The sequence below is a fragment of the Pelodiscus sinensis genome, chromosome 15 (genome assembly GCF_049634645.1).
Source record: "Pelodiscus sinensis isolate JC-2024 chromosome 15, ASM4963464v1, whole genome shotgun sequence".
NCBI lineage: Eukaryota > Metazoa > Chordata > Testudines > Trionychidae > Pelodiscus > Pelodiscus sinensis.
The window spans coordinates 18672932-18697109 of record NC_134725.1 but is presented as its reverse complement, the minus strand read 5'-3'; the positions used below and the strand labels follow the sequence as shown (position 1 = coordinate 18697109).

At 44.2% G+C, this 24178-nt stretch overlaps 1 protein-coding gene and 1 long non-coding RNA gene across 19 annotated transcripts in view; one reads left to right on the top strand and one right to left on the bottom strand.

Moving 5' to 3' along the window:
• LOC142818491 (uncharacterized) overlaps positions 1-9577 on the bottom strand; it is a 44256-nt gene extending 34679 nt beyond the window's left edge. For both annotated transcript variants that reach the window (XR_012895982.1, XR_012895981.1), the window contains exon 1: positions 9439-9577. This is a non-coding gene — a long non-coding RNA (uncharacterized LOC142818491). The remainder of the gene's footprint in view (positions 1-9438) is intronic.
• The window catches only part of ARVCF (ARVCF delta catenin family member), a 592161-nt gene that overhangs the window by 555960 nt on the left and 12023 nt on the right, over positions 1-24178 (top strand). For all 17 annotated transcript variants that reach the window (XM_075898313.1, XM_075898316.1, XM_075898325.1 and 14 more), the window contains 6 exons: positions 6509-6636; positions 9393-9543; positions 10788-10980; positions 13167-13278; positions 15053-15143; positions 16109-16162. In XM_075898313.1, the coding sequence (XP_075754428.1) occupies positions 6509-6636; positions 9393-9543; positions 10788-10980; positions 13167-13278; positions 15053-15143; positions 16109-16162 (729 nt within the window). The remainder of the gene's footprint in view (positions 1-6508; positions 6637-9392; positions 9544-10787; positions 10981-13166; positions 13279-15052; positions 15144-16108; positions 16163-24178) is intronic.

Here is a 24178-nt window from a genome sequence, read left to right as displayed (position 1 = left end):
AGTCCTTCATTGACTTTCCTTTATGATTTGAGACTCCTTTATAATTTTTGGTAGCTCGTTTCTTCAAAGACTGTTCTTGCCTTTTTTCTTCTGGAATCACAACCAGCACTTTATCCAGCATAGCTGATCAGATCTAACCAGTTCATTACCTTCTATTGTAAGAATAATGCCTATCCTGGTATCTATTGCACCTTGAAGTGAAGGCTATATGGATTATTCAAGACTTTCCTTTTCTCATTTCTCCTTCATGTGCTGCAGCATTTTTCTTATCTAAAAGGTATCTCTTCTCCCATCCATCTACAGTTTGACATTCTGTATTCTACATTGATTTACACTGAACTGCATTTTCCATCTATCATTCCAAGCACTTGGCTGTTAGAACTGACTGCATCTGTGCTACCTTAAACCATTTCAATTCAAAGAACTCTGCAAATTTATCTTTATATTCAGATTGCTTTGTGCTCCATGTATTGAAGCACAGAATACAAATGGAATGGCACTGACATTAATTTTATAAAACCGCTAATCATGTTTTCACTCCTTTTTAAAAGTATACATTCAAGGAGATTTTTCTCAAATGATATAGTATAGAGCAAAGACTCTCGTTGAACCACTCAAATGTACATCTTTTGAAAATGTCCCATTTTCTATTGAAAATGACCATGAACTCTAGTTTTACAACTGTTTAATTCACAAACCGTGAGTTACATAGTTTGTAATGAAGTTACCAGCCTATTGCTGAAATAGCAAATCTTGGATTTCTGCCCTGAGTTTTTCTTTCTTATAGAATAAAAAAACCTTGGTTTCTGTTACTGACATGATTGTTTCCTTTTGGCTCATTTTCCTGGTTGCTTAGGGAACCATGCGCTTTCTCTACAAAGTGTACTTTTCTGTGACCTTGCAGAGGAACAAGCAGTTCCTGTTTGGGATTCCTCTTGCACCATCTGCTGGCAGCTATCACGTTAAGCACTTTTGTAGTTGGCTGATATAGGCCCCCTCAGAAACAGATAATCATCAGTCTAAAGTGCTACCAGACCAGTTTTTGTTTTTTTAGGTTTATCCTATGCTACCCCCTTATGCATCAGTCTACAGATAGGTGTTGTTCTAAGATTGATGGGCTCACTATATAGCTTTGCCAGGGTCCCCTACACCATCTTTGTGCTTCTCTTTGAAACTAAGCTGAATTTATGCGGCAATAGAAAAAAAAGCTTCAAAGCTTTTTTTCTGCTCCAATAACTATTCTTAGGGGTGCAGTCTGTCATCTCAGCACAGCACATATGTGCATAATTTCCCATGTCTACAGGGGTAACTGAACTCCTGAATAAATGAGGGAGGAAGGAGTATACGGTAACCTTTCTCTGAAAATAATCATCTTGGTATGGGATTGTATCAGCATGCCAGGGTATTATACTCATGACAGTCATTTCCATTATTGCCAGAATGTTGTTTGATACAGGTGCAATTTGCACAAAGTCATACATTTCATGGAGGGAGTGATCCAGGATTCAGCAGCAGTGCTATGCACAAGATCAGAATGTGACCCCCCCAATCTTGTTTTCATGTGATGATAGTTCTGCAGAACTGACACCCTTTGCTATCTATCATGAGTAGAAAAAGGTGCTTTGTGGTGGCCAGGAGTGTCCCTACACAGAGGGGACTGGATAGTTCAGAACTTGGTAGTTGGATTATAGCACCTTCCCCCTTAAGGTTCACTTTGTGACCAAACATTCATCTAAATTGATGGCTGTTCAGGGACCATGCATGATGGTGAAATGCCTTTGTCCACCTCATAGGAATCAGCACTCAGAGTGAGGATTGAAAGGGACTACAAAGACGGAATGCCCCTTGTCTCTTGAGGTCATCGAAGTCAGGGTTGAGGCACAGTGGTGAGGCAGTGTGGGGGGGCATGCCTGTCCTGCTACTCTTCTGTAGCTAAGGAGAGGCCTGTCAGCCTGGTATTTCAGGAGAGTGCTAGATTCACACAAAATAAACATCTCTGCCATCTCTGGAACAATGTTAACAGAAAGAAGAGAAGCTCATCTGGTTCCCCTAAATTAGGAAGATGGGACTGCAACAATTGTAAAGGAGCTGGCAGAAGAGAACGACTCCCCCCAAAAAAGGGAGATGCAAGCCTGGAGAATAGAAATGTTTTAAGGCAGGAAAGGAAGATAATTTTTGAGTAGCTGTTCCCATATAATTCCTGTAAATGCCTGGGGATGCCTCTATGTTCAGTATGAATGCCTGAGTTCCACAGTGGCCAGGTCACCTAATACTACTTTTTAATAAGAATAACAGAACAAAACAAAAAACCCAGCTCCCAGCCAGTTAACTAACTTCTGTGCCATGTCTTTTTGCAATGAAAAGGGTATAGATAAATTTAACCCGTGCTTTTCCAGGAGAAAACTGTGTAAGTTCTGATTCAGCACAGCTCTTAAGTACATGTGTAAGTCCGTTTTCTTCAGTGGGATTTAAGTATGTGCTTCAGTGCTCTCTGAATTGAGGCCACAATTCAGACAACCTCCTAAAGAAGCAAAAGGAAAAAGCAATTGACATGTTTTCCTAATGGACTCATTACGAATCTTTAGTGATCCTCCTCTTTTCAAAATTCCATTTTAAAAAATAGATCTAGGTCATTATCTATACATATTACACAAGTGTGATATAGTTGGGGGGCTGTCTACTCTTATGGCCCTGGGCCCAGTCTGGTTGGGCATTTGCTGATTGCTGTGTGAGCTGTGGATGACCCCTACTGGCCTCCGTCTGTAAGCACTGCGCAGTGGAGGGGGGGGTCGCCCCTGAGCACCAGCACATGGACAATGACCAGCGGCTTCTCACCTGACCAGGGCAAGGGGTTTAAACAAAGGAAGGGGTGTTGCTACCTGGGGGGATGTGTGTTGTGTAGTTATTGAGAAGGGGCAGTCTTGGCTGGGCAAACATGAAGAGAACGGATTAAGCCGAGTGCTGGGAGGTTTAGGGGCCTGTGTACCCGTGCCCCAAGGGATCTAAGGCTGCCTGCCCCGATTCCTATGTCCACATTGCGCCTATGCTGTGCTGTATCTCCGAGAAGCAATAAATCTTCCATATTCTACTGGCTGGCGGAGTCACCTCTTGCTGCGGACAGGGGTGCAGGGTCGGGGGGCCCCCCGATGCGCCGTCACAACAAGTACCTTGAAAAATAATTAAAATCTTGAAATTCAGGAAATAGGTTTAGAAGAGAAGTAGGTGTTTAATGGAGGTGAGGCCAACTGAGCGTCCCAGGAGTATGCAAAGTACTCCAGGGAAAAAATATGAGGCCTCTGTAAATCACTGGAAAGAAACTACAATAATTCAGACAAAATGGGCTTCATTAAGACTGGTAGAGAAAATACAAACTCTTTTTAAAAGTGAATTTAATGTTTAGGAAAAGTGTAGGTTTGAAACCAGTGAGGAAAATCCCTCAGAGGGCGCTAATATTATCAACACGAGGTCCTCACCTTTGCTTAAGTGCATCAGCTTATTAGGGTCACTCATAGAAGTCCTGTTCCAGCAAGCCCTCTCATCCTATATGGTTAGCAAGGCTGGAGTAAGTTGACTTTAGAATAAGCACTAATGGGGCAGGAAGATGATAAAAACTGAAGAGAGTTTATTTTGGGGACAGGGTCATTTACCAACTTGTCTCTTTAAGGGATAGCTCCTAGGACAGAAATGAACTGGTAACTAATAAAGGGAATACTGATCGTAACTTACACAAAAGTGATGAGGGGGAAAGTTCCTACACTCATGCTGGAAAGCTAGGGAAACAACTGGGAAAAACAGGAGGATCTCAGAAATGAAGAAAAGAAGTAGCATAGGCACTGCAGGAGACCCGGGACTAGGATGTCAGTATCTAAAGGCAACTTCTGTCTGCAGTAGGTGGCATGTGGTGGGAGGCAATGAGGTATATTAGTAAATATGCACTAATGTGCAGAGTTGCGGAAGATGAAAGTGCCAGGGTTCAGCTAAAGGATGCAAAGCCTGGCACTGGTCATGACGATAAATAAGTGATCTAACTAGGGAGCAGGGGAAGATGAACTTCTCCTGGAGCTGTTTTCAAGAAGGTCAAAGTTACGGCTGCCCATGTGAAACTGTGCTCTTTAAGTGGGCACTGACTGAAGAACTGCCAGCTGTTTAACCACAGACAACTATGAACTCATATACAGACCTGGTATCCTCCTTACAATAATGTTTAGTGTGTTTTAACACTGTCTTATCCTTCTGGTTTTATGCATGTTCAGAGCTTTAAAAAGTGAGTAAAAAGATTATACAAGTCACAAAAATAGTGAAGCTAGTTTCCCTGCTGTAAAAGATTGTAACCACACAGTAATGTGTTAACCTCACAACACTCCTGTGTGAGCTGAGTGTTGTGCTCCTTTTACAATTGGGGAAACGAAGGCACAGAGTTGTTGAGTGACTTGCTTGAGGTCATTCATTCCATGTTAGTGATTCTGTTTTCGACAAACCCTGGTTTTCCCAACCTCCTGCTCTAGCTATTTCGTCATACTGCATTTTGTTGAAAAATTACCTGTCCATAAGGATTGAAATGGTGTTTAGTGAACCATGTAAAATCAGCTCTGGTACTAACTACAATGGATAGAGAAAAATGAGGTAAGAATTTATGCAGTGTAATAGATGAAAGACCAACAATACCAACAGAATTTAAAAATACAAGGAACATTTTTTTTAAAAAAAGAGGTGGTTGAAAAGAATGTAGTAAAAGACCTGAAATTTTCAAAAAAGATGATCTTCTGTGGTAAGTGAGTAATTGTAGTGATTGGAGAAAATAGTTATAAGGCGTGCAAGAATAAAATAAAAGAGGATAAAAAGCAAAAGGAAATATTCCTGTCAAGGGCAGTCAGAGGAGAGAAGAAAGAGGTATAGAAATACACTGAGAGAGATGATAAGGGAAAATATAAAAAGACGTTAGCAGCAAGAGCAGTTGAAAAAATTCCAAAATACCTAATATTGTAAACAGCGCTGTGCGCGCTTTTTTTTTTCATACTCTTCGATGAAAAGGGAAATGAACATTGTACCAGAAATCAAGGAACTTATCTGAGGTAACCAATGCCAGAATCAGGGCTTGCTGCTCCTCTGGGTACATGCTTGTCCATTGAATAAAAAATGGTCACTGTTTGCTTCAAATTTTGTTTCAGACAAAGAAGAGGTGAATCTTTCAGTGGTTTAAAACTATGTCAGAGTGGTCTGGATGTAAGTGAAATGCTCAAAAATATATTACAGAAATTAAAAGCACATCAAAGCTTTTTACTAAAGCATGAAGCCTAATGGTTAGACCTCGTTATCAGTATGGGGCAAAGATGGTCTCTTTGACTGCCATCACATATGGTCCATTGAAGGAAATGTTTAAAAACTGCTGAAATTTAGCTCCTCCTTGCTGATTAAGATACACACACAATCCAATCCGCTGTTAATCAGAGTATATTCACTAGAAGCAAACAATAAAACTGAAGACAATTTACGGGGAAGATAATAGAGGTATAAGAAAGCACCATCCTGTGTAAACTCAAGAACAACCAAACAGTTCTTCCCCTCTTCCCTCTGCTCCATCCTTGTCAGCTATTGGGGCCCAAGGAGCTTTGGGATCTGCTTTCCCTCATTGGTCTGCAGGGGTCAAAATCTCATGCTGCTTTCCTTGCGCTTTTGTGGATTAGGTGAGGAAGAAGCAGTCAAATTTAAGATTAGGAAATTATTTCCTGGATTACAGGTGGAGCATTGTGCTCCTAGTACATGGAAACAGTGCCCTTTCTAGCATTTGTACAATCTAAATAGTTCAACCTGCCTATGCTCAGAATTATATTGTCCCTTTGTCTTACACATGCTGCCTTTCATATCACGGCCTCTAGAGTTAATGCAGTGTTTGTATATTTCTTCATAGATTATCTGAACTGCAATTAGTCAGTTGTATTTGTCCCCCTCTCTCTAGCTGATGATTCTGATCAATCCCAACTTTTCATGGCCTCCTTTCAGCTGGCAAGAGTGGGAGGGGGCATAGGGTATGACCATTCTGTACACTCCCACTTTGGAGATTTTTAATCATGCCTAGAAAGTGACTGAAACTGAGTGTACAAAACAACGCAAACTGAATTCACACCCAGCTTAGCAATACTGGTATGAATTTGTGCAAACAGACCCAACTCATGTCAGCCAGCACACACATACTCAGTGTTTTAATTAAATATATGGAATCAGAGTAACACAAAGGCTTCTCTAAATGTTCAGCCGTGAGATGGACTCTCTTTCCTGAAAATGAGCAGAGTGAATTTGTTTGCAGGGGTTCTCAAAACTGTAGAGCTGAAGACAAGTTCCAGTATATGCTACTTTCTGCAGGTCAGAAGAAAATAAATTGGGTTTAACAGAAATCTTTATCCTTAGTCTGGCAGTGTATAGTGTGTTCTGATATGTCCCTCAAACATAGTAAAATAAAGATGTCAAATACTGATCCATATGTTGTGTCTCCTGTTTTTCCCTCCATTAGGTTTTGAATTGCTCTACCAACCAGAGGTGGTCCGGCTATACCTCTCTATCCTCACTGAAAGCCAGAACTTCAACACTTTGGAAGCTGCAGCAGGGGCTTTGCAGAATCTCAGTGCTGGAAACTGGACGGTGAGGGCAGGCTTTTCCTTTCCTTAATCCAAGCCTGGGCAAAATACGGCCTGCAGGCTGAATCTGGCCTTTGAAGCCACCAGATCCAGTGTGCAGATGCAGTGAAGAGCCCCAGGCAGGGTCCCTGCTTGCCTTGCTCTGCCCACATGCCACTCAGAAAAATAGCTGCTGGGCCATTTGTGTTTCTCAGCTGTGAGCTAGGCTGGGGTTAGGGTTAGGCTGGTTTATTCAAACATGAAATGCCACTCCCCACCCCAGCTCATAGTTATTCACAAACGCACATGGCCACTGCAGTCTGTGCAGGAGCAGGGCAGGAAGGGATACTGCCCCAGAAATCGCTGGACTGCTGGCCAGGAGTCACCCAGGTAAGTCTCCTGGCCAGAGCCTGTATCTGGCACTCCAGCCCCTCCCTCCCCCGACCCTCTGCTCCCCACTCCTGCACCCTACCCTACATAATCCAAAACCTCTGCCCTCCTCCTGGATCAATACCCCCTCCCAGAATCTGCACCCCAAGTCTTTACCCCAGGTCACCATCCTCTCCTGACTTAGGTCCCAACCCAAACCCCTGCACCTCAGTCCCCTGCCCTACATCACAACCCAAACCCCTGCATCCTAGGTCACAACCCCCTCCTGCTCTAGGACACATCCCAAATCCTGCACGCCAGTCCAGTGCCCCAGTCACAATCACCTCCTTCACTCAAACTCCCTCCCTTACACCACTCTCTGTCCTGCAAGCTCCCTTCTGCACCCAACCTCCATCCCAGCCTCCGCACCTCTCTATTAAGTGTGGCCCTTGACCGCTTTCCAAAATCTTGGAGTGATCCCCATCAAAAATTACTATCCACCCTTGGCTTAATCCCAGTTAGAAATGGGCACGATGGAAATTCCCTTTAAGACCTGTAGGACTGATGTCACTGGATAGCTTGCAAATTGCACTCTGTTACTTTCATTTGTGACTCTCTTTTGGCAGATTTTTAGCTTTTGGTTTGAAGACTGTCTAAAAGGTTTTAGAAAAGGTTTCAATGTGACATAGAAGTATTTTAAAAATAAAATAGTTTTCATGTATACTTCTGTTGAAATATTCATCAGAGACATGACTCTGCTGTTAACAAGCATGGCTTAATCCGGGGTGGCAGTCCCTGGCTTACCTGGACTCTGCCCCCAAGGCTTGCCTTCCGTCCTCGCTGGCCAGGGGAGCCCCTGCTGGCTCTCCTGCCACCCTCCACCACCCCATTTCGGAGCTGGAGCACACAGAATCTACTAGCTTGGGCCCCCCTAGGCTCTGGTGTGCAAGAGGAATGTGGGGAGTGTCTTTCTGCTTCTCAGTTGGGGGCCACATCAGTGAGGCTTGCTTGTTTGTTTTTTGCTTCTCCTTTGTGTGTGGCCCCCGACTGATTTTTCTGTGGGTCAGCGGTTCTCGACCCAAAAAAGGGTTCCCCACGCCTGGCTTACCCTTAAATTAGAGAACAAACTCTTCTGACAGACTAGTTCTCCCTTTGTGGTTTCTGGGTACAGTTGTCAAGTGCCTAATAATTTTAAATTTCAGGAGACTTAGGTAATAACTCAGGCATTTCTGGAAAAAATTACCTTCTGTTTTTACCTATAAACTGGGAGGAGTGAGCTTCCCACAAAAAAAGTCAAACTAAGTAGTCTTCTGTCACTCAAGCAACACTGGAGCTAAGACCAACACTGTTACAAAACAGAAGTAGAATTGCTTAATTCTTTTGATTCTCCAGTTGTTCTGACGTGTCATCTTTACTGTTGTCAGATAAACTAGAAGCATGGAAGTTCTATTTGGACTATGCAAAGGATATTTGTGAATATTGTCAACTTGGAAAATTGTCATGAGAATTTACCAGCCCAGGCACAGAATCTACTCACTCTTTACCATGATGACTGATAACTGGAAAAAAAAACCAATGCTGTTTTACTTGCCTGTGGGGAAACCAAGAACAATTCACCTGCCCTAGGCAGTAGAATTTTGTATAGCTGGGGTATTGTCACTGAGATTAAAGGGAATACAAATCTTAAAATGACCAAGTGCTAGTTTTTAGATCATTTATCTGCTCCTCTTGTTCATGGGTTTCTTCAGCATTGCTTGTTTTTAGAATTGGGTACACATGCTTACCCAAGATTGGATATTGTCCTGAGCCATCAGATAACACTGAGAGTTGCATCTCAAAATTGCTGCCACATCTTTCTCATAAAAACGTCCCTGCAGTAATCAGTCTACTCTTGGCAAAGAATACTGGAATATCTCTGGACTTGACAAAGAGAGGTCATCCACAGCAGCTTCAAGTCTGTGGAGCAGCAAAATAACAGGAGTTGTACATGTATTGCTGTTCCCTCTAAGTGGCCTTTTTTTCTGACGGAAAGGAACACATTTTCCATTAAGGCATTTACAGTAGCCTTATACCCTTCCTCTGCTGCTCTTAAACTTTTATTTTAGAGATGACATTTCTACCCCACTCCCTGTCTTCTCATCTCTTCTTCCCTCACTCCCTATCACCAGCTATAAGATGAAATACCAACATCTACCTCCTTTTCATGCTTGGTGCACAATGGACTTGGATGGTGGGATAAGTCACAGACATGTTGCTACACAGAGAATGAGGAGGAACTATTTGCATAAGGAGAACTTCTTTAATTTCATGCTGGAAAAAATCAGACCCCCAACACTGAAAGAAATGCAGGAAAATGGGTCTCTAAATTCACAATATTTTGCATTGCTTTTCTTTTTGTATGCTCACAATTAGTGGTCCACATACATCCGTGCAACAGTACGAAAGGAGAGAGGCTTACCAGTCCTCGTTGAGCTTCTCCAGTCTGACTCTGACAAGGTTGTGAGAGCTGTTTCAATTGCACTGAGGAATCTCTCGATGGATCGTCGCAATAAGGATCTCATAGGTACCTTCTGACATTCTCTTACAGGAAACACGTGGGCAGTGTACAATTGCTTAGGCTTTTGTCAAGTATTGAAGCTGAGGTTTATTCTGCGTACAAATCCCATTCACATTGTTTAGGAGTCTTGTGCATGCCCCAAGTGAAGAATTGCCATCTAAAAATTCCGCTTCAGCCTATCCAGTTGCTATACTAGCACACGGTGAAATTTTAATGGAAATTAATCTTGACTTGACAGCAGATCTCAAAATAATTTGCAAAAGTATAATGGCTTTTTGATTTGCTATGATTCCCCCGTTGCTCTATCAGTGAACCCTGCCTCACCTCTCCGACTCTTAGCCTTTTGCCTTCTCCAGTGCTATTGCCTGTATCTGGAAGCCGGGTACCTAAATACCTTCCATGTAGATCGTCTCCCTTGAAATTCAGCTCCCCACTCCAATTCACCTTAGCAAAAATGCCGTCACCTACTCATTAAATAAAAATGAAAAGTTAAGTCCTTCGTGTAGATCTCCCAGTACATGTGGATTTCCTCCTGGGCAATTTGCCCAATCTGTTTAAACTGTAACCTCACCAGGAAAGGAAATGTTTGTGCTGCATACTGAACTCAGATGCTGATGCTTAATCAATATAAATCTCCAATTCTACTTTAATACACCTACAGTCCATAAAAACCACAACCATTGTAGAGCTGTAGCTACCAAATGCTGCAGACACACACCTGAGAGTCCTGGGCCCAAGATTCATAGGCTTTTCTTCAGTGCCGCCTAGCGTGAAGGCCAAATACACCTTAGAGGGGGGACATTCTTGCCATTCAGAGGAAGGTTAATAGATGCGTGGTTGCATACCTTGCCCCTGCAGACTTATTACAAGGCTATGGTAAGTAAACAGTATGTGCATGTATTAGCATTAATGTGTGGCTATTAGCTGCAGTTTCTGAATGCTTGTTCGCTTCCAGCACAGTGAAGTATGATGTGTTGGCTGTAAAACTCTCAATATACATTTCAAACTTTTTTGCCCCTGATACTTTGTTGTATTGATTATGCAGAGTGAGTATGCTTTGGATATCAGTTCTCCAACACCTTGAGAAAAATTGATAAATGCAGTATGAAAATGGTCTTGATATTCAAGGAAATTACATTAGAAAATCTTTAGATTTGGGGAACTTCCTTCTATTTTAGCCTTCAGGACAGGAAGCTGTTTCTTGACGTGATTATCAGATTTTACTAATGGTAGCTCTTCCCCTTATCTAGGTAGTTATGCCATGGGTGAACTGGTAAGAAATTTGCCTAGCAGACAGCAGAGATCTGCTAAAAACCTGGAAGAGGATACAGTGGTTGCAGTTTTGAATACCATCCATGAAATCATTACTGACAGTTCAGAAAACGCAAGGTCCCTGATCCAGACACAGGGCATTCAGAAGCTGGTCACCATCAGCAAGTCAAGGTAGGTTTCTAACTACAGTAGAAAACAGAAAAGAGGATACTACCCCACTGTCATGCTTGGTGATGGTGCCCAGACACCTTGACCTTTCAGACATGTAACTGAAGCACTTAAAACATGCAATAAAAACAAATCCTTAATCAGCACCTTTCAGTGGGCTTAGTTAAGAGCCAAAATCAATGGGAAAAAAACAAACCCTCACTGATGTAGCTCCCGACTGAGAAAAGGGAGATACTGCCCACATTCCCCTCGTACATCAGAGTATAGGGGAGCCCAGGCTAGTAGATTTTGGCATGCCTAATGCTGGGGGAGGGGGCCATGAGCCTTAGGGGCTGATCCAGGCAGGCTAGGGGTTGCATCTGGTTCCCATGACTTAGGTTTCTCACCCCTGGCTTACCATATATGTGAGCATTGGGCAGACATCCTTTGTTTGCAGAGTGGGAGATCTTTATCACATTCACATTTCTGAAATGCCAGCGATGCCGCTTTATCTCTGTTAAATGAAATGGTTAATGATTTGCAGTGATTATTCTGTCTGAAGGACAACAGTGAGAATTGAAATGATGCTTTTGTACCATGTAGCCAATAGGGCTGGCAACTGACTTTGCTGGCCCTGGGCAAGGTGTGTGTGTGGGGAGAGGCTTGGCTCCTGGGGCCTGGAAGGGGCAGAGCCTTGAGCACAAGGGAGGGACTGGGGGCTAGACTCCCCTATTCAGTTCTCGGTGCTGCCAAGACCACACCGCATAGAGCTTCAATGGCAATTTAAAGGGCCTCAGGCTCCAGCCTCTGCAGCACTGATGGCCAGGAGCCTTGGGAACTTTTAAATCACCAGGCCCTGAGGCAACTGCCCCTCCGCTCCCTTGTCTACAGCCCTGTTGAAAAGCTGTTTCCTGATTGGAGAAACCCCAATTGGCAAAAGCACAAGTGCTCTGATGGCCATTCTGTGACTGGCCATCAGAGCTTTCTTGCGCAAGAGTGTTCATGCAGTCTGGATGCTCTCTTGCACAAGAGCACATCGCTTTTGCGATGTGCTTTGAGGTGTGGACACGCTTTTGCGCAAGAAGTTTTTGCGCAAGAACTCTTCTACAAAAGGCTTCTTCCGCAAAAACTCTGCAGTGTAGATGAAGCCTAAGAGTTTGTCTGTATAGTGTTATATTTCACACCAGGGGGTATAAATTTTAGTTTGTGCGAGTGTCACTCACTAGCTGGTCCATATGGACTCCATTGGCATATAATAAAAGTTCTCTGTTGCATCAGTCAGCAGATTCATGGTGCTCTGAAAGTGCTGGAATGGAGGGCAGGGCTCCAGTAGCCCAATGAGAGGCATATGGGGAAGGGAGACAGACAGGGGATGTGTGTGCTTCAGGTGGAACTTTGTGGGGGGGGTGAAGGCTGCAGGTTGCCTACCATTGGTCATGCATCCTACTGAGATGGAGGCCACTCAAGCGGCCCCCTTACTATTCTTAGTTGCCCAATGCTGACTTAATGGCTGAAGTTGGGATGTCAAAACAAATCTAGAGACCACTGATTCACACTCCATCCCCACTTCTCCCTCTACATTTCAGGGCCTAAATGCTGTGATTCAGCTGTTCGTGGCTGTCCAAGTTCTGGGGAGGAAAGAGGGGGGGCAGAGTGTGAATCAGTGGATTCGTGGTACCCAAAGTGCTGGGAGAGAGGAGGAGGAAATGTGGGGCTCCAGTGCATGACAGGCCTGTAGGGGATGTGGGGCAGACAGAGGTCAGAGGTTGCCCACCTCTGCATTAAGTTCTTGTGTTCCAGACGTGATTAAGTATTGGTTTCTTCTGAAATTTTGGGTACTCAGCATGGTTACTTTGACCTGCCTAATGCCTGTTGAAATCCACTAGCGCAAAGGACAGTGTTATCCATCTGACTTCTTTACTCACATGCTATGAATATGAAAATTTGGCGTATTTAACTACTTGTTGCTTATGCAGATTTCTCCTGTCTGAGCAAATGTGCATTTACACATGTAGGTAGATGGACCTGCATTAACAGATGGTGCTAAAGAATTTGGCTCAAAGAATATATTTTTGAGCTGTTACACAGTTTAATCTTATTGCATCTCTTCTTACCTCCTAGCAAAATGTGGGTTATGGTATAAAGGGGTCGTCATATAAATGAGTTTGAATTCTTAATGTTTGAGGCTCTAATTTTGTCTCTCCAACTAGCCAGTCCCCCAGGGAAACAAAGGCAGCATCTCATGTTCTTCAGATGGTGTGGAGCTACAAGGAGCTGCGAAATGTCCTACAGAAGGATGGGTGGAATAAATCCCATTTCCAGGTAAAGTTGCAGAGTCCTAATCCACATCAGTGGGAACAGAAAGCCCCATGAAGTCCGTCCCTTCACTCCCTTTGGTGACCCTGTCAAACAGCTCAACTCTGTAGTTTTAAACAGTAATAGTAAAATTAGATCATAAATGTGCTCTTGGGTATATAGGATCTGTGGCATGTGGCTTTTACATTTTAAGAGTTACTTCATCTTAAATATACCAAATCTAATTTCTTCAAATATATATTGTCAAGGAAAGATATGGTCCATTTTTACCTGTTGCGACTCCCTAAGAACATAGTCCATGTAGCACGTTGGGCATATAACTTTTTATGTGAAGATGCTGCTCCTTTTTCTATCTGAAAAGTAACTGGCTTTCACCATGGCCTGAAAAGCAGCTATGCACTTGCCCAGTGATGGGGGAAGGAAGAATTGTCAGCAAAATTGCAGTGAAATGAAAAAGATCCAGAATTCCAAATTAGAGTCCAGCTGAGGACCAATTTATCAAGAGGGACGGAGTGTGAACAGGTTTCCAGGCCTTTTTTCAAATTATTACTTTTTTTTAAAATTTGGTTTTACTTATTGCTCTGTTGCCACATGGGGTCAAATCAGTGGTCTGTCTAGCCCGGTTTCCTGTCTTCTGACACTGGCCAGTGTGAGGTGCTTCAGAATAAATTAATAAAATAGAGCAATTATCAAGTGATCCATTCCCATGACATCCAATCTTTGCATCTGCCATAGAGACACAGGTGACTATATTGACTAACAGCCCTTGATGGATCTGTCCTCAATGAACATATCTAATCCTTTTTTAATCCAGTTATAATCTTGATCTTCACAACATTGACCACTCATCTATGGATCAACTGTGCATTAGGGATGTTAAAAAGCAGGGGGGTTTGTAAATGTGTAACTGCTAGAAAGCTGGTTCCCTGCGAGTTCTGGCTTCTGTGGCACCACCTCCTACTTCCCCTTTCTCCCGGGCTGCTGCCTCTGTAGCATAAGCAGCAGTGCAGGGGTAGGGAGAGCAGACAGTAGCTGATGCTCGCGAGGAACCATCTTTTAACCGTATATACTGCCACATCCCTACTGTCCATGGTGTGAAAAAGTACTTCCTTTTGTTTGTATTTAAACCTGCTGCTTATTAATTTAATTGTGTGACCCCTGGTTCTTGTGTTGTATGAAGGGTAAATAAAACTTTCTCCACACCATTCATGATTTTGTAGATCTCTGTCATCTTCCCCCTTAGTCGTTTCTTTTTCAAACTGAATAGTCTCTGTCTTTTTAATCTTTCTCTTCAAATGGAAGGTGTTTCATACCCCTGATCATTTTTGGTGCCCTTCTCTGTACTTTTTCCATTTCTTTTGCATCTTTTTTCAGATGGAAGAATCAGAGTTGTGCACCGTATTCAAGATGTGGGAATACTGTATATTTATATAGTAGTATTATGATAGCTCATGTCTAATTATCTATCCCTTTCTTAATGGTTCCTTGCATTGTTAGCTTTTTTGACTGCTGCTGAACATTAAGCAGGTATTTTCAGAGGACTACCCATAATGACTACAAGATCTTTCTTGAGTGGTAACTACTAATGTAGAGCCCCATCTTTTTGTATGTATTGTTGGAATTATGTTTTCCCGTGTGCATTGCTTTGCATTTGTCAAAACTGAATTTCATCTGTCATTTCATTGCCCCATCACTCAGTTTTGAGATGACTCTAACTCTTTGCAGTCTGCTTAGGATTTAGCTGCCTTGAGTAGTCTTATGCTTCCGTTTTGTCTTTTAGAATGTCCCTGCAGCACCAAAGGGATCCAAAGGTACTTCTGGCAAGTCTGGCTATGACGACAGTACTCTGCCACTGGTGGATAAAAGCCAAGGTCAGTTCTGCTCCTTGGTGTGGACCACAATGATTTTCCCTGTGTTACTCACCAAGTCTCTAAAGTGTGTTTCTCTAATTGGATAAATATCCATTATTTTTATGGCGTCTTTTCCAAAGATCCTGAAGCAATTGACTCTACTGACTGTATAGACTATGCATGCTAGCCTGTTCCGGACAAAAAGTCCAGTTGAAGTCTAGGGAGAAATTTAGATAGGCACGAAGTAACTAACCAGTAGGAATTTAGCCAAGGAGCAGGCTAACTATTGTAGTAAGTGGATGGTGTTTTTACTAGCCACAAGTCAACGGGTCTTGGTGTTATATCTCATGCAAAGGGCATTACCTACAGCAGTGCCCTGGGAGATTTGTTCAGTGCTGATTTCTTTTTGATGTACCCTTCTGTTTTCTGTGTCACTTAGCTTTGCAGTGGATTTATCCTATCCAAATATTGACCCAAATCCAGTTGTGCTTAGTTTGCCACGTTTGACAGTAACACCATCGGTGCCCTGCTTGCAGGCCATGTTGATTTTCTTAGTCTTCCAATTTTGATCATGATGGCAATAAAACCCAATATTAAAATTACCCTCTTGAGCCCTACTGATTGCTCTTCTCTCTGGGTAAAGAAGAGAACCTCCTCCCATCTTTGATGGGTCTAGAGATAAATTATAGAAAGTATGAGTGGTTCAGAGCAGGCAGAGTTGGTGGCATCTTTTGGATAGGAGAATGTATCTGATGGAGAGCCATGGCACAAGGGATGTCAGTTTAGCATGGTCTGTGGCACCTAACTCCAAATTTTCCATTGTGAAGTATCAGAACCTTAATATTGTTTCATTATAGTCGCTTGAGTCCTCATTGTGGCCTTCTGAGTGCAATAAATCATTCTCCTTTACTTCTTCCAGCCCTGTGATTAATCCCATTAGTATCAGTAAACATGATACAACCAGTTCCAATGCTTCTGTTTTGTAGATAATGAGAAGGTTGGAAGTCGGGATATGATTCCTCTGGATGAACTTGGCCCAGGTAAATGCAGTCCTGGATCGACCCACTGTCTATTTCAATAGAGCACACTGTCATTCATGAGAAGGTTCAGCAATTTCTCTGGGAGGTACCCTTTCATGTGTATAAAACTGACATTTAAAAACAGAACTTTTCCTTCCAAAAGATCAGTCGTCTGGGGTGGTTTTTTTAAATGTGTATACTGCATACGCACCAGTGTACCAATTATTTTAACCATATAATATAAATATACTAAGAGCTTTCTGCCTTTTCATCTCTGCTTTTAAGTGGTTGCATCCTGGATCCAATAAGAGATCCAAAACCCATCAGTTTTTAGCTATTACTTTAAAAAAAAGGATGCTAATTTTGTGAGCTTTTAATCTACTTAAATATCCTATTCTGTCTAAAAATGCTTTGCCTGCTGTTTTTACAGATTAGCAGTAAATCTGATTCTACCTGAAAGAGGTTAGAGGAAGGAAGCACTTTATTTTACAGTCTCTAAATCAGCGTTTCCCAAACTATGGGCCATGGTCCGGTACCGGGCCACGGGAAAAAAATACCGGGCCTCAGTGTGCCTGGTGGCTGCCGGTCAAATCGGGCCTCGCGCCCTGAACCCGGAAGTGCTGGCAAGTTACAGAGCCGGGGGCCCTGCTCCACCAATATGTAGAGCTGGGTCTCTCCCCCGGCTCTGCCCGGAGCGGGCCCCGGCCCCTCCCCCTGCGTGTCTGCCCACCCTGCCCCCAGAGCATCCCCCTCGGCTCTGGACCGTCCCTGCCATGCGCGGCTCCACCTTGCTGCCTGCTGCTGCCCATGTGCAGCATTGCACGTGGGTGGGGAGGACGCCCAGGCGAGACGTGATGTCATGGCCTGGGATTTTAAAACTCTTCGGAGGCATGTGGCGGGGCCACGCTGGCTCCAGGTTTGGCTTCCGGGGCCTCAGCACGGCCTCCAGCCCCGCAACATGGAAGGCAGAAGATAGGGAACGGGTTTGTGCGGCAGAAAGGGGAGGAGAGGCAGTGGAGGCGGGGGGCTTGGGCTTGGGTAGAACCTGGGGGAGGAGAGGAGGTGGCAGCGGCGGGGGGGGCTTGGGCAGAGGAGGGGGAGGGGTAGAAGGAGAAAGGGCTTGGGCAGGGGGAGGGGAAGGCACCAAGGGACAGGGTGCAGGAGAGAGACAAATGCCAGGGGGCCAAGTGCAGACAATGGAAAGGGCAGGAAGGGAGGTGTCAGTGGGAGGAGGGACAGGGCGATGCTGGGAGAGAAGAGGAGAGGGGAAGGGCATTGGGGGCTGAAGGAGGAGGTGCTGGGAGAAGGCTTGAAAGAAGGGGTGGGCACGAGGAAGGCCAGGATGGAGCAAGTCATGTGTGAGGAGCAGGAGGGGAATGGGGCAGAGGGTGGTGAGGGGTGGGCATTAGGGAAAAAGAGGGCAAAGGGGGCAGGGGCAGTGAGGAAAGGGGGAGGCACCAGGAGGATGCAGGGCTAAGGGAAGGTGCAGGTGCCAGGGGATTCTGGGGTGAAGCAGAAGGGCAGACACCTGCAGGGGAGGGACCAGCACCAGAGGAGAGAGGCAGGGCAGGTGTGTAGAGGCAGGTGTTAGAAGAGGGGTAGCTCACATGATCAGAGTGGGGCTACTGGAGGAGTGGGCACAGAGGGGAGAGAAGGGCTGGTGGAGGGGGGAAGGTCACAGGAGGGCTGAGGGCAGTGAGAAGGGCAGGAATCAGGACAGCAGAGGAGGGTGAGGGGTTGGGGGGCAGCAGGCACCAGGGGAGATGATGGAACAAGGAGAGGAGACATGGCAGCAGAGAGAAAAGGTAAAGATTTATAAAATATTTATTAATAACTTGGTTGCTGCCCACAGCCAGTTTGTTTGTGCCCCACGGTGCAGTTTGGGTTTATGTGGGGATCAAACACGTGGCCGGCGAGTGGGAGCCGAAACAAAAAAGTAGTCAGTGGAATGATTTTCTGTTGATATGTGTTTTAATAGCTACATTCTTGGACTGTCATTGCTCATGAAAAGTGCTGTCACATGGGTAGAAATCGGGTAAATATTGCATTTTATTAATATCAGCAGAACTGACTTAAATGGGGCCTGTGTGTTGTGTAGTCTTGCCTTAATCTTTGTATTCATGCCTGTCAGTGTGAGAGAAGCTATTTGTATATATTTGCTTGCATATGCAACCACACTTAAGTTGAGGCCCTCAGCATGTTCTGTAAGTATCAGTGTGGTCCCTGGGGCTTCCAAAGTTGAGTTGCCCTAGCTCATCCCTGACAGGTGTCTGTCTAACCTGGTCTTAAATATCTCCAGTGATGGAGATTCCACAATCTCACTAGGTAAGCGTTTCCCAAACCGGGGAAAACGCAGGAAAAAACTACCGGGCCTCAGAGTGGTTGCCAGGATGTTCTGTGCTCCCGGAGTGCCCGTGTGGTTCCGAGTCCTCCAAGCCCTCTGCCGGCCTGGGCGGAGTCTGCAGCCGGATGTTCCGGCTCCTGGCAGAGTCCTAGTTGGGGGGGAGGGGGGCGGGGGCGGGAGCAGGAGGGGAGAGCCGGCCACTGGAAGCAGCACTGGACTGGGGAATCGGGGCGGGCTGGGGAGATTGGGGGGCTGGTGGAAGCAGGGCTGCTCGGGGGGGGGGGCATGAGGTTGGGGATAGGGAGCTGGCCAGGGAAGATGTGGGGTGGGGGGGAGAAGCGGCTGCCGAAAGAAGGGCTGGTCAGGGGCAGTGGGGCTGGCCAAGGGAGATTGGGAGGAGAAGCGGGGTAGAACTGGCTGCCCGGGAGGGGGTTGGGGAAAGTGGGGCTGGCCAGTGGCACAGCGGGGGGAGCAGGAGGGAGGAATGAATCGGCCTACGAGGAGTGGGACTGCCCCGGCCATATGTAGATCTCGGGGCGCTGCCCCTCTACCCCCCACAAAGCATGAGTTAGTCAGGCCCGGGGATTCTATTGTTCCCCCCCCCCACCACCACACACAAACACCCCTCGAATGGTTGCGAACTGTCTGGCTGGCAGACACACTCATGCAGCCTGAGCACATTTATCAGCCAAGCAGTTCGAAACTACAAACTAATTCATCTAGTAATAATACAACTTACCTAATGAGAAAATACCAGACATGTTATATGTCATTTTTTCAGCTTGTTTTTTATGTGTTTATATTTTTGGGCTGCAAAAAATAGTACTGAAAAAATAGGGTTTCAACTAAAGTAAAAAGTTTGGGAAACTCTGGTCTAACCAGTTTTCTGTCTGTCTTACAGCCCATTTAGCCAATCCATATTTCATAACTTGCTGGCAAGAATATTGTGGGTGACCATATCAAAAGCTTTACTAAAGCTGGCGCTGGGGGTTTGGGGAGGACCAGAAAGAATTCATTTGAATAATTCATTTGTTTGATTAATGAATATGCAAATATGCAAATGAATGTTACCAGTCCTCCAAAAGTTCGTGAATGGATTTACTGGTCCCCGTGTCAAAAAGTTCGGGAACCTCTGCTCTAAATTATTTTCACTGTTTCCCTGAATTCGGTCAGTCACTGAGTCATGTGCCTGTGCACAGGGTAGAACTTTCACACAAGAGGGGAACAGAAACATTTTTCAAAAATAGGAATATATGGTTGTAAAAATCTCCGAAGTGTGATAGGAGTCATCCCAAGGTCTTCCGAATGCAGAGTAGAGTTGAACAGCAGATGGGTATGATTAATCCCACAGCTTTAAACTGTTCCTCATTGACTCAATTGTAGTTCTGTCTGGGTCAAGACAGAACAAAATCTGAGCAGGGAATTACAGAATTGTGTGTTTGAGAGACAAATGTGATGAAGAAATAACCCTCCTTCATATACAAAATGCAGGCTGTGAGAAAGTAATTACTTTACCTTATCTGCTCATCTCCACCACTCCATCAAGGCATCTCTCAAAAGTCAAGCAAAATGGCTTCATTTTCCCAATACAAGGTATGGGAATGGTTCCCTTTCAGCAGACTTTTCTGGAGTTTCTATTGGCTATGAGAATTACAAGGGTCAATGAGATGCTGGAGGCCACAGCCTAGGGCATTCTGTCTCGGTAACATGGGCATCACCGTGTAGTGTGCAGTCCACTGAAACATTGGTCATCCAGTTGCCTTGCTCACAGCAATCAGTTTTGGACAGAGGGAGGGGGCTTCACCAGTACTTCTCCATGCTGGGTACTGGTGCACCTAATATGGCAAATGCAACCTGTTGTCTGGGAACTGCCGAGAGAGATTTTCCCAAAGCTCTGTGCAGTACTCAGCCATTCTGCATAAGGAATAAGGACCAAGGAGTAAGAAACTACATATAATTGGACGTTCTGAAGACTATTGATCTTGAGACGTAGAATAGCAGCAGCAGGAGGGAACTCCTGATTCTAAAGAGAAAAGCAGTGCTGCGTCTATGTGAGAGAGGTGCGAACAGCTTAATTAGGGGCTCGGGCCCCGATGGAGGCAAAGGATAATTAAAAGTCTGAGTTGCTGCTTTGTGGGCAACCACTGGAAAAAAAAGAGGGATTAAGCCCTCTGATTACAGATTGTCCTTTGGCACAGAAAAAAAGGGTTTTCCTATTCACTAGCCCATTGTGAAGAAAGGATTCTCTGGATGAAGGCTTCAGAGCTGCCTGGAAGGCAGTGATGTATCAGGGGAAGAGTAAGACAGGATATGGGGGTTGTGTTCCTGACTGTTATTGACTCACTGTGACTAGTTTTGCCTCAATTTCTCTATAAAATAGGAATGAGATTTTCACAGCATGCTTCAGTATTTGAAAGACTCCACAATTTGCAACAGACCCAACTGTTTCTTTTTACTAAAGCAGCATAAATGCGCTTAGTGTTACAGAGGAGTTGCCTCAATTTTTCCATCTCCAAATATTCATATTTAACTGCTAGTGTATTGGTTCTGCAAAACAGATCTCACAATTCATGTCTGAACCTGCACACGTGGCAGTTGTATTGAAACACTGCTCACAATCAAACCCAGTATTTCCAGGAAATCAGGATAATAGAAAACATTACCTTTCATAACCTCAGTGGAAAGCACCCCCAGCATGAGTACACTGTCCATATTCAGTTTGTAGAAAGAAAGGCAGAAATATTTCTGCTTGCAATGGAAGATGATAACTTAAGATCACAGGATGGGGTAGCCATGTACTAGCTAGTTCAGCAGCCAGGTCATAGGATCACATGTTCTATGCCCAGATGTCTGTAGTTCAGTATTTGGAGAAAAATATCAACGTTGTGCATCATTTGTTCCGCAGATTAATAATGATGTGGCTGTAGTAGGCAAAATAAAACTTGATCTTAGTTAGGCAGTTTGATAGAATCTCTCACCTAGGAGACCTCACTTGGATCAGTTCATCACCTCTAGAAAACAAGGTTAATGTCAAATTCTCTAGATCCTTATTCTTGGATATTTTTAAATCAGCTGTAGCATGTCACTGGTACTTCTGTATACTTATCACCAATTCCTTCAAAGGCCAACTCACAGGGAATGCACTCTAGGGAATTGGTTTGCTCCACTAAACTCCAAAAAAATGGGTAATAGTATTTGACTCTTCCATCCAAAGTCCATATTGCTTGTATCTGCCTCAGGCACACTCCAGACTGCTTGTCAATTCCATATTGACTAAATTAAATGTGATCTTTAGAATTAGAAACACTGAATGGATTGAACTTGTTAACTCCACCACAGAGCCAGTGCCCTCAGAGCCCTGAGTTATTACTACACTGGTATGGCCTTCTTCAGGATAGTTTTCATTTTAATAAGTCCAACCAACAAAACTTCTGATCTCAGATGCTATCTGGACGTAGTCCCAACTCAGTGTATTGTTTTTAGCTCCGGACAATCCATTGAAAGTGAAATGCATGACACTATCCATTTGGGCTTGAATAAAGATATTGACTGGCACACATATTACTAAGGCAATTTCTCTCCCTTTGATATTTGCATTTATACATCAAAAGCATGGGTGGCCAGTATGCTAAGTGGGGGAAGGCAGCTTTCCCAGACTGCCAACCTGGCCCCACCAACACTTCACCCCAGAACATCTACTGTAGACATTGTGGGGATGGAGTGTTGCTGCCCCTCAATGCCCACCCTCCCTGTGCTCCTGGCCATGGAAGCTGGAGCCATGCACCATCCTATGTCCCCAATGCCGTGGGCCCAGGACACTGGAGCCGCCCACTGCCTGCCCTCCTTGTACTTTGGGGCTGGGTGGCTGGGGCCACCTTCCTTCCCTATTTTCCTGGTTGGGGAGACTGAAGCCACATGTCCTCCACCCTCCCCGTGCTCTGGGGCCAAGGAAGCTGGGGCTGCGCACCCGCCCTCTCCTCTTCCTGTGAGGAGGCAGGTTGGCTCCTGTGGGGGGCAGAGCCATAGCAGAAGGGGTGGGGTTGGGGCTGGGGACTTGCTTTCCACAACTCTTACTTTCACCGACTGAGCATGCCTTATAGCTCATATGTACAGATGCCTTGTGCCTCACATAAATCCTGACCATTTTTATCACTTTGCTTAAGATTAGGACTCTGAAGGCTGTTGTATTGAGTAAACACTAGTTTTTTGCCTACTTAAAAATAACCACCTTTCCCCCCATTTGTATATCGTGGTATTCTTTACCTTCTGTACTAAACTGTTGTGAAATGTTACACACTAAACACGTATCATCTCCAATGCTGTTGCATTTCGGTGGTGGCTGAACAGTTCTCTTTGTAGTATTACCTGCTAATAAAATGCTTAGAGATCCTTCTTGATGAAAGGTGCTACACTCTGTCAATGCTGTGTTATTTGTAAGTAAATATAATTAAGTACATTTTCAAATCTGAAGGGCTGTATCTGAGTTGACAGCCAGGTTTGGTAGGGTAGACTTTCGTGTGTGTGTGTGTGTGTGTGTGTGTGTGTGTGTGTGTAATTGTACATTACCCCCGTAATGTTGGTTGGATGGACAGTTGGGCCTTTTTTTTGTGTAACTGGTATAAGCAGGGATGCTAGGTATCTTAACTGTCAGTAGAGAACTGAAAGTAAAGAAGAAAAACTCTATAGCATTAGATCTCAAGGTTTAACTTAAGAAACAACTGAAATGCACTCGAAACGCTGCTTTGGTCATTTTAATACGTGTAATTACGGATTTTCTTTTTATATTATATTGATCTTAATTGAACCTATGGACCATATCGAGTGCCTGGTCATTCTGCAAGGCTTGTGCTTATGTTGATTTACTGAACCAAGTATAAAGACTAACTGGATTGCAGCCTGCGAACCCCATTTTGAGAACTGCTGCTCTATAAACTGTATTTGCCAGAAGTCACTCCATATATAAAGCTTTTCATTCTGCAGCTTAAAATGGCTCACTTTTTAAATTTCAGCAGTAGCCCAGAAAACCGACATCTGGAGAGACTGACTGATTGATTGATTTTAGCAGGCCTAATGAATGCAAGCAATAAATCAAGACATGAAGCATTCTGATGTTTTATGTAAAATCTTTTTGGAGAATACAGTTTGACAGGGAGTAGAACCTGTAATGATTCTTTAATTACATGGAGAGATGCAAATCTTACTAAGAACCATAAATTTGCCTGTCACTTAGTCCAGATTACAAAGCTGTCAAAGCAGGCAGGAAAATCTGTTTGTCCCTGATAATGAAGGAAACTTGATGCACCAAAAAAATAAATTAATATTTATAACCACTGACAATGAATCCAAGCACTTTGTGAATTATAGCATTTCTTCATAAAGCCCCCTCCACCTCTTTCTTTTTTGTTGATCATATATTCACATTGATTTTCAACTGTCAAGGGAAAAAAATCACCACCAGATGCCACTTCAAAATCAGAGGCAGGTTCAGTCCAGCAGAGTTGGCATCAAGATCTCATAAAAGGCTACAGGCTGCTTTTCTTCCTATGACAGAGGGGATGTCCCCAAATTATTGTCATGTGCTGCTTGTAGTCAAGTTCAGAAGGAATGAAAACATGCTGCATACTACTCAGAGAAGGAACACGGCCAATTAATCAGGCTGTTAAGATCAGAACACAAGATTTCAGCTGGATTTG